Consider the following 10,584-nt stretch of genomic DNA (forward strand, 5'->3'; position numbering starts at 1 on the left):
TAGTTTCTCATTATCACATTACTTAGTCAGAAAAGTGCAAAGCAAAGAGAAGAAAACCTTTATCATTAAAAAGATAAAACATAAAATAAAAACAAAAACAAAATAAACAACCCCCCCCCCCCACCTGAAAATTTTTTTAAAAAAACCTTGACCGTTACATAGTGCGGGGGGGGGGGGGGGGGTGTCGTGGTCCTAACAGAGGGTAGAGGACTTGCTTTATACACATAGGGACTGAGATCGATCCTGGGTGTAGCCGAGAATTATTTCCTGATCCTCCCCGTCCACCCAGCAGTGGTTGGGTAGCTGGGTCTGTTAGATATGGTGGAAAGTACTTTGTGTTAGATTCCCTAACCAAAGGATAACGATCATTTGCTATTGTCTGTTTCCCGCTATAGAAACTGGGATAAACTACAGCTCCATGGACCTAATGGCTGTGAAGGACTACTGTATTTCATTGTTTTATAAAGTGCAATATCCATTAACTGTGCTTGGAGTCTTTTTCGTCATCTATTATTTTTAAAAACATCAATAATGCATTGACATACAATGGATATCGTTTCGAAATACGGGCACAGATAAATCCCTTAGTAAATACTTGTAACATCTGGGCTTTTTAAAATCTTTTGCAAGCAGTTTCTCTAACATCTGTTTGAACATTCATAATTTTTAAACAAATTTTAATCAAATTGTTGACCCCACTGAATATATACATTATAATAATAAATGCCAATAATACTGAAACAAATTCAGAGATAATGTTTTCAAATGTAAAGAAAAATATTTAAAACGACCAGAAACTGGTTAAAATATCACAAACTATTCTTTTTTTTTAATAAAAAAGGGAACTGAAGTCAACCCCCCCCCCCCCCCCAAAATAAAAAACTGAATAGAACCAAAAAAAAAAAAAAAAAAAAAAAAGAAAATAGACGCCATGGAAACAAATCAAAACAGAAAAAAACCCACAACAAAGTCAATAGAAAAAACAGAAAAGCCAAACAAATTGAACTTAGAGAGAGAAATAATACCTTTATCGATGTTAGAACTAACGTGTTTGTACTCATGCCACGAGCAAACCCAAAATCACAAAGTTTGATGACACCGCCCTTTCCAAGGAGGATATTCTGTGGCTTCATGTCTCGATGGAGAATACGGTGAGAGTGGATGTAGAACAGAGCTGACACGAGTTGAGCAGCAATGGTTTGTACCTGTGGAATGTATCTTTAGAATAATGTACTGTTTAACTATAGTCATTGCTTTTTAATGTTAAAGTATACATCACACACACACACACACACACACACACACACACACACACACACATACACCCACATACATAAACAAACATACACACAATGTAATAATACTTTCATACAACAGCTCAGGGACCTGATAGCTCCGTTTGTAGAGAACTCGCTTCACACGCATAGGGACTGAGATCTATCCTGGGTGCGGTTAAGATTTTTTTCGGACCCCCCTGTCAAACCAGGAGTGATTGGGTAGCCAGGTCTATTTGATCTGGCAGAAAGTACTTTGAGATAGAGTAGTGTCCTATTCAAAGGGTAGCAAGCAATTGCTATTGTTCATTTTACGCTATTGAAACCGGGATAAACTCCAGCTCCATAAGCCTACTGGCTCTGAAGGACTACATACAACTGTTCAAATTATGAATAGGCGTATTACTATAATAATAACAATAATAATAATAATAATAATAATGATAATAATAATAATAATAATAATAATAATAATAATAATAATAATAATAAAATAATAATAATAATATAATAATAATGATACTAATAATAATAATACTAATAATAATGATACTATTACTACTACTACTACTACTACTACTACTACTACTACTACTACTACTACTACTACTACTATACTACTACTACTACTACTACTACTACTACTACTACTACTAATATAATAATAATATAATAATAATAATAATAATAATAATAATAATAATAATAATAATAATAATAATAATAATAATAATAATAATAATCATAATAATAATAATAATAATAATAATAATAATAATAATAATAATAATAATAATTTTAATAGCAATAACAATAACCCTAGTTATAGTTTTAACAACAATAATAACAATTATACTGATGATAGATAACCTGTGCCTCGGGTAAATTTCCATCGTCTTCCAAGATTTGGAAAAGCTCCCCCTCTGCACAATCTGTTACCACGACCACCTGAAAATTCAAGGGTAAAAAAAATGGAACAGCGTCAGGTTTGATCTAATCAACTAATCACCCATTTCCCTCCAAAGGATTCAAAACTCTCTGATTTGTTCAAAATAAATAGGACACTATGAAATGTAACAATAAATGAAGTGAGTAGGAAAGTGTCAGAAGACAACAGATAATAAAAACTTCGCGAGGTCGATGGGGGCTCGAACTTGCGACCTTACTGGTACGACAACTCTGCCTGGCCGGGGAGATTGTGACTCTACCGTATGAGCTATGAACGACCCCGCGGGCTCCCCCATCGTCACCGCAAAGTTGTTATTCCCTGTTGTCTTCTGACACTTTCCTACTCACTTCATTCTTATTATCAACATAAGTGCTTGCTCCACTAATTTTTCTGAATTAAAAATTCACTATGAAATGCATTGCGCAAAAATATAAAATACAAAAAAACAAAGATTTAAGAAAAAGAAAACAACATCCCCACCCCCAACGAAACAAAGAAATGCTTCACACAAAAAGGGATAATCTCATTTTACACGCTCTAGGTTGTACACAAATGCTTATCGATTAGTCAATCAATTTGAAATTGCTGATATATCATGGTGGCCTTAAGTTTAACACTAGAATTCAGTAACACACACACACACACATAATATATATATATTAAATATATATATATATATATATATATATATATATATATATATATATATATATATATATATATATATATATATATAAACTGAACCAATCAGGTATTAATCTGAACAGGTTGACAATTAGTCGATCCAAAATTGTTTTGAAAGTTCTGTTTTTTTTTAAAAGAAAAAAATACAAAAAACAAAATAGAATGAGGATATCTATGTTGTATAAGCCCTTGCACAAAAAACAAACAAAGAAACCCTCCCAACAACAACAACAACAAAAAAACAACAAAATGACAGCAAAACAGTGATGTTTACCTCCTTGTCTGTATCAAAACTATCCAGCAATTCAATAATATTGTCATGCTTCAATCCTCTCATTATATCAATCTCTCTCCTCAAGCTTTTCAATTCTTTGTCAGACTTGCCGATTTTTGGAATGAATTTGAGGGCGACGATCTGAAAGTAAAGAGAATCATACTGGCTTTTTACATTCCCTCATACAAGAAAAAATATAACAACATTATCTTACCTATCTCACATATCGAAAGAAGCTTTAACATTTTAGAGTATGACAGATTAAGTCTATTGTTATGAAATATGCTGACTGTCTATCCAGGAGTTTGTAATATGGCATTAGTGATCCCCAGTGTCAAACTAGTGACATGTTTGAATGAATTTAACGAAGAATTTTGATAAAATTACCAGAATTTGGAATTATAGGAAGTTTAAGAGACAAAAGACAGAAATGAATGGATTCAAACGTTGACTGAAGTGAAGAAAGTATCGATAAAGATGAGAGAAGATGGATTGAGGTAGATTGAAATGGTTTGAACATGTTAAGAGACTAGAGAGGGAGTACATGGGAAAGAAAGTATTAGATATACAATTAGCAAGAAAAAGAATAAAAGGGACGACAGAAGACTAGATGGATGGATAGGGTAATAAAGATGATATGGAAGAACTGGGTCTGGAAAAAGATGCAATAAACCGAGATGCATAGAGATGTGACATTCATTTTAGCATCCCTGCAAAATGCAGGATAAGCTGAAAGAAGAAGAAGAAGAAGAAGAAGAAGAAGAAGAAGAAGAAGAAGAAGAAGAAGAAGAAGAAGAAGAAGAAGAAGAAGAAGAAGAAGAAGAAGAAGAAGGAGAAGAAGGAGAAGAAGAAGAAGAAGAAGAAGAAGAAGAATTTAACATGAAGGACGAGACATGACACCTGTTAGGCGATATCACAATTTTTCTGACAGAGACAAAGCTGTTAACGGCCAGGTACTCATTTCACACCTGAGTATGGTGAGAGAATGTGAGCAAAGAGCCTTTTCCAAGGACTCAACTATGCACCACTCAGAGCAGGACTTGAACCCTGGACCTTCCAATCCAATGGCGAGTGTTAACCCTGGTATAACACCGTTTAGGGACTGCAGTCCCAAGCTACGGCAACATATCTGACATAATTATGATATCTAAGGTCATTAAAAAATTCTTAGTCATGAACATCTTGAATCAAAAACAGACTGATGTAAATGTCTTCTAAATAATGTTTTCCGTCTGTGATTGAATACATAAATTGTTTTCATTTCTCTCTGATTCATTAAAAGAGTAGATAACAATAACGACAACAACAACAATAATAATAATAATAAATAATAATAATAATAATAATAATAATAATAATAATAATAATAATAATAATAATAATAATAATAATAATAATAATAACATAATAATAATAATAATAATAATAATAATAATAATAATAAATAATAATAATAATAATAATAATATAATAATAATAATAATAATAATAATAATAATAATAATAATAATAATAATAATAATAAAATCAACTAATAATAATAATAATAATAATAATAATATAATAATAATAATAATAATAATAATAATAATAATAATATAATAATAATAATAATAATAATAATAATAATATAATAATAATAATAATAACAATAATAATAATAATAAAAATATATCTTTACAGTCTTCAAAGAAGTAGATATGTCCTTTTCCAGGCTGACATCAGATAAAAAAGTAATAAGTAAAAAAATAGCTTATCATTATTGACTCTCTGTGAACTTTGAACTGTTTGTGCAAGACTGCTGTGGAGATTCTGTAGTCGAATTAAAAAACTTTTGTGATACCAGAAAGCGATTGTAAAGCGCCACTGAGCACTATTTGTGGATACCGGCGCTATATCAAATAACAATAATAATAATAATAATAATAATAATAATAATAATAATAATAATAATATTAATAATAATAATAATTATAATTATAATGTTACTACCACTACTACTACTACTACTACTACTACTACTACTTCTACTACTACTACTATTACTACTACTACTACGATTACTACTTCTACTATGACTATATCAACTACTACTACTGCTAATAATTTTTAAAAATTTATGTATCCACCGAACAGTACATAAATCACATACCTGGGCAGAATATCTTTTCCTTCCTTTATAAACCTTTCCAAATGACCCCTCACCAATGATTTCCAGTACATGATAATTTTCCATGATCTCACAACTTTAGAAAAACAATCTGCAAAATCGATAGATTTAACCTTTAAATCTCTAACCATGATTCATATACATGATGATATCATGCAACTTACAAGACTAATTTTTTTTTCTTTCTTAAAAAGCGTATGAATTTGGAAAAGAAGCCCTTCAGAGCCTTTAAGCCCATGGTTCCAGAGTTTATCCCAGTTTCTGTAGCGTGAAATGGACAATAGCAGCAATTACTTGTTATCCTTTGGAGAAAGAAATGAACTTCCATTTTTATCAACCTTTTTCAGAATGTCCAATGTTTAAAAAAAAATAAAATTTGGTGACCAGGAAAGCAAGAAACCACCAGGAAGGCCACCTCTATTCACAGTAGTACTGCGAATAGTGATTTGCATTCGTATTCGTTATTCGCAGTAGTACTGCAACTAGTCATTTCAGTTATTTGCAGAAGTAGCCTTCCAGCCTAGAGCTTTATGTATAAAGGATTGGGCACAAAATATAAATAAACTATATTATTATTATTATTTTCTTTTTAATTAATTAATTTATTATTATTATTATTTTTTTTTTTTTTATTTTTATTTTTTTTTTTAAAAATTTATATATTATTATTATTTTTTTAAAAAGTATTAACATTATTATTATATTGCGCTTCATTGACGATGATGATGTTTCTGTTGTTGTGTAGTGATGGTGGTGTTGATGTGGTGGTTGTGATTGTAGTGGTGGTGTTGATGTCTAGTAGAGGTGGTGATGATGACTATAAGTATAATGATGATGATGTAATGGTGGTGGTGGTTGCTGAAGTTTTGATAACAATGTGGTATCTGTGGTAGAAATGCTGATGATGTGATGGTTGTAGTTGTAGTGTCGAAGGTAGCGATGATGTGGAGGTAGTTTATTGATGCTAACTTCTATTATTTGCAGGAGCACTGAGGGGAGAGAGAGAGAGAGAGAGAGAGAGAGAGAGAGAGAGAGAGAGAGAGAGAGAGAGAGAGAGAGAGAGAGAGAAGAGAGAGAAGAAGAGAGAGAGAGAGAGAGAGAGAGAGAGAGAGAGAGAGAGAGAGAGAGAGAGAGAGAATACAATAAATGGGGACAGAACTATTGTAATCAGACAGATAAGCTAATAGATTTCAGGATATGAACGAATGATCAAGTCGGAGAGGTGGGGACGGGGAATTTTTCATGGATTGGATTGGGGTAACAAAAACAAAACAAAACACAATCTTGTCAAGTTTCAGTCTTGAAGGAAAAGTTGAAAAGTTCAAAATCTCAATTCTAAGTCACACAAAATGTTTCAGTCATCCCTCCTCTTCTTTCCTTTTCAAACTAACACACTCTCATTCAACTTCAAGCCATTCGACCACACGCCATTTTGAACAGAAAATACAGTGTTGTGTTCAGTGAGGGGACAACGACTAAATTTCAGAGGTGGGAGAGCGCTTCTAATACTGCCAATAGTGATACCGCAATGAAATCCCTATTCGCAGTATTACTGCGAATAAGCACTTTGAATCAGGAATAAGAGACAATAATCCATCTAAAGTCCGAGGTAAGTATCAGTATCAGCTGAGTCAGTCTGATGTGGGCAAAACAGAATTTTCTCTGAAATCTTCTTCTCTGCCTCTATCAGTCACAGTCTTTGCCCACTACCCGTACTGTGTCTCCCTGTGTTTGCGCCTATTGGAGTTAAGTTCGAATGGCTACGGGAGACTATTCAGACTCGAGTACGAATTTCCACTTTGTTAAAAAAAAAAAGAAAAAAGTAAATTTAGGACCTTATTAATAATGTATAGACATAATCACCTCGCGCTTTACTCAGGTTAGTTAATTTTTAATTAATCTACAGATAAAGATGATTCCTTATTTGACATAATATCATGACTTTTTGTCTTTGGGTTTGACTTGACCTATCTATCTAAGATAGTCTTATCGACAATAAGAACTTCGGTGTAACCAATGTAAACAACTGCAATTTGCAATGGTAGATGTCAATCGAAAATGCAATCTTCTAAAAGTAGTATATAATTTCTTACCCTCTATTCTGAGAAAAGTCTCTTTGAATTCGCGTCTATGAATATGTCAAATTAGTACTCCGAATAAAATATAAAGCCCATTTATTTCGGTTTATCACCGCTGCCACCGCATTTTCCTCCCTCCCTTCTTTTAGACTTTTAGGCTTGCATTCCTACAGTAAAGTGATGCTAGATATATAATTAGTAGTATATATATTTTTCATATCAACATCTCTAAAATTCTTGCTGAATTTTATTTTGATAAAAATACTAGCCATCAAAATAACTTATCAATATTTTCCAACCTCTATGAGAAGTATTAATTTATTTCCAAGGCCTTAAAACTGTTTTCATCACTACGTATACCTCTTAAAGATACATAGTAACGTATTGATTTCTTATTTCTACTAGGAACTGTGTTCTCTGTTCACCAGTGAACAGAATACACAGCTGTGTAGTCAGTACATGGGAAGAGATTATAAGGGCTAAATTGTTTGACCGAGAGCGAGAAGGTGAGGAGGCCGGCTGTTCTAGCACAGCGTAACTGTAACCGGGGTGGTGTGAGTTAAGGGTTTGAGCTCCTTTCTAGGCATAATATTTTCTTACTTTCATTTTTTTTTGGTACTCCTTTGGCAAAAATTCATAATTTTCAACTTCAACACGTAGACATCATTCCTGGTGACTCGAGAAGTTTTATCGACTTTAACATTTTTTATTTATTCACTTTTACCAAGGAATTCACCCATTGGAAACCGTACGGTGCTCTTATTGGCTAACCAACCAGCGGCCTCGATGAGAAAAATATCCGCCATTGAGACATGGGCTGGGATTCGCGTTACTATAGTAAACAAGCGCTGATCGGCCGTTCATGAAATCTAAGAAAATAACTTCCTGCTCGCTCGTTTAACTCAAAATTATTCAAAACGATGTCTCTAAAATGATATAAATGTGACTTCTTAAGGTTTTTTTCACGGTCAAAACCACACAACATTCTATTAATGATTACGTCCTAGGCAAAAAGGAATATTGACAGGTCTACCGAGAGTTGAACTCGTCAGACGACAAACATCAATGCGAAGTGAAGAGAGAGTCAAGCTCTTGTTTGTCTTGTCCTGTTCTAATATAGAGAAACGGATAAATAGTATAGCCTTGTGTGTGAGTGGTTGCGTGTCATAGTCATGTTTTTAAATTGTTTCTGTTGCAACTTTAAATTTGGCTCACAGGAATTTCAGACACCACTCGTAGGAATTTCAATGCCGAAAGAGGAATTCCCGCACACAAGAAAGGGGAATTGGGGTGGTATTTGGCATACATATTGTATAGTATCTAGTTCTAAATAGATAACTGATTAGAATTATATTCTGATATATAAACACAATGCCAAATACAATTCCGAAGTTTCCTTGTTTCAAATGAAGTAAAGCTCCAAAACCTAATGGTAGTGATTGTAGTACTGGTGGTAGTGAGGATGATGTGGTGTTGGTGGTGGTTGTAGTTGTAGTAGTAATAGTGATGATGATGTGGTGGTGGTGATGATTGTAGTTGTAGTAGTAGTGGTAGTGATGATGATGTGGTGGTGGTTGTAGTTGTAGTAGTAGTGGTAATGGTAATGATATGGTGGTGGTGGTGGTTGTAGTAGTAGTGGTCATGATGATGATGTGGTGGTGGTGGTTGTAGTAGTAGTGGTAATGATGCGGCTATGTGGTCTAGTAATAAGACACTCGCTTTCGGATCGGAAGGTCCTGGGTTCGAGCCTCGCGCTTGGCGCATAGTTGAGTCCTTGGAAAAGGCTCTTTACTCACATTCTCTCACCGTACTCAGGTGTAAAATGAGTACCTGGCCGTTAACAGAGTTGTCTTTGTCCGAAAAATTGTATTATCGCCTAACAGGCGTCATGTCTCGTCCTACATGTTAAATGTTGACCAGGGGACCCCTTGTAAAGCGCTTTGAGCACATTTAGTAGATATTGCACTATATAAAGCTCAATTAAAAAAAAAAAAATATTTCAATGATGATGATATGGTGGTGGTGCTTGCAGTAGTAGTAGTAGTGGTGATAATGTGGTGGTGGTTGTAGTTGTAGTAGTAGTGATAGTGATGATGATGTGGTGGTGGTTGTAGTAGTAATGGTAGTGATGATGTTGTGGTGGTGGTGGTTGTAGTAGTAGTTGTAATGGTGATGATATGGTGGTGGTGGTGGTGGTTGCAGTAGTAGTGGTAGTGATGACGATGTGGTTGTGGTGGTTGTAGTAGTAGTGATAATGGTAATGATATGGTGATGGTGGTGGTGGTTGTAGTAGTAGTGGTCATGATGATGATATGGTGGTGGTGGTTGCAGCAGTAGTGGTAGTGATGACGATGTGGTTGTGGTGGTGTAGTAGTAGTAGCGTTATTGATAATGATGTGGTGCTGGCGGTTGTAGTAGTAGTGTTAGTGATGATATTGTGGTGGTGGTTGTAGTAGTAGAGGTAGTGATGATGATGTGGTGGTGGTTGTTGCAGTTGTAGTTGTCGTGATGATGATGTGGTGGTGGTGGTTGTAATAGTGGTGGTAGTGATAGTGTAGTAGTAGTGGTAGTGATGATGATGTGGTGATGGTGTAGTGGTAGTGATAATGATGCAGTGGTGGTGGTTGTAGTAATTGTGGTAGTGATGAAGTGGTAATGGTGGTTGTAGCAGTAGTGACAGTGATGATGTGGTGGTTGGAAAACACATTATAGGTTATTATAATACATGATTACACACATTCTCTAACTTCATTTTTTTGACAGCTTCATTGTGGCATAAATATACGCAACAGTTCTGAACCATTTTATTCTGGATTTTGATATTGTTTGTTGTTTTTCTTGTGTCGTTATGTTGACATAGAGACCGAATGAATGGTAATGCTTACATTCCCAGCCCAAGATATAATGGTGAAGACTTTGGATACGAGAGACTCTTTTCGGATAAAAACCTGTGGTTTAATTTGTAATTAGGGTAAATAGACATGCATTTTAAGCTGCCTATTGTGTTTCTCTTACTTATAAAGCCCGGTTCAGGCGAGGTTGGTTTTTTTTTTGGACAATGACGACTTTATACTTGGTGAAATTGTTCTATTCAGTCTGACATAATTTAAAGATGAGAAGTCTTCTTTACTAAAAAAACAAAAACAGTAATGTCT

At 34.1% G+C, this 10,584-nt stretch overlaps 1 protein-coding gene across 2 annotated transcripts in view; it reads right to left on the reverse strand.

Annotated features, from left to right (window-relative positions):
- LOC144967615 (serine/threonine-protein kinase 36-like) overlaps positions 1-7,598 on the reverse strand; it is a 54,228-nt gene extending 46,630 nt beyond the window's left edge. For both annotated transcript variants that reach the window (XM_078905122.1, XM_078905121.1), the window contains exons 1-5: positions 7,445-7,598; positions 5,334-5,442; positions 3,182-3,322; positions 2,145-2,222; positions 1,026-1,205 (exon numbers count right to left, since the gene is read on the reverse strand). In XM_078905122.1, the coding sequence (XP_078761248.1) occupies positions 1,026-1,205; positions 2,145-2,222; positions 3,182-3,322; positions 5,334-5,417 (483 nt within the window). In that variant the 5' untranslated portion in view covers positions 5,418-5,442; positions 7,445-7,598. The remainder of the gene's footprint in view (positions 1-1,025; positions 1,206-2,144; positions 2,223-3,181; positions 3,323-5,333; positions 5,443-7,444) is intronic.
- Between the last annotated feature and the right edge of the window lie 2,986 nt (positions 7,599-10,584).

Source organism: Berghia stephanieae, chromosome 3, assembly GCF_034508935.2.
Source record: "Berghia stephanieae isolate SIO BIC M18660-M18661 chromosome 3, UCSD_Bste_1.3, whole genome shotgun sequence".
NCBI classification, from domain to species: domain Eukaryota; kingdom Metazoa; phylum Mollusca; class Gastropoda; order Nudibranchia; family Aeolidiidae; genus Berghia; species Berghia stephanieae.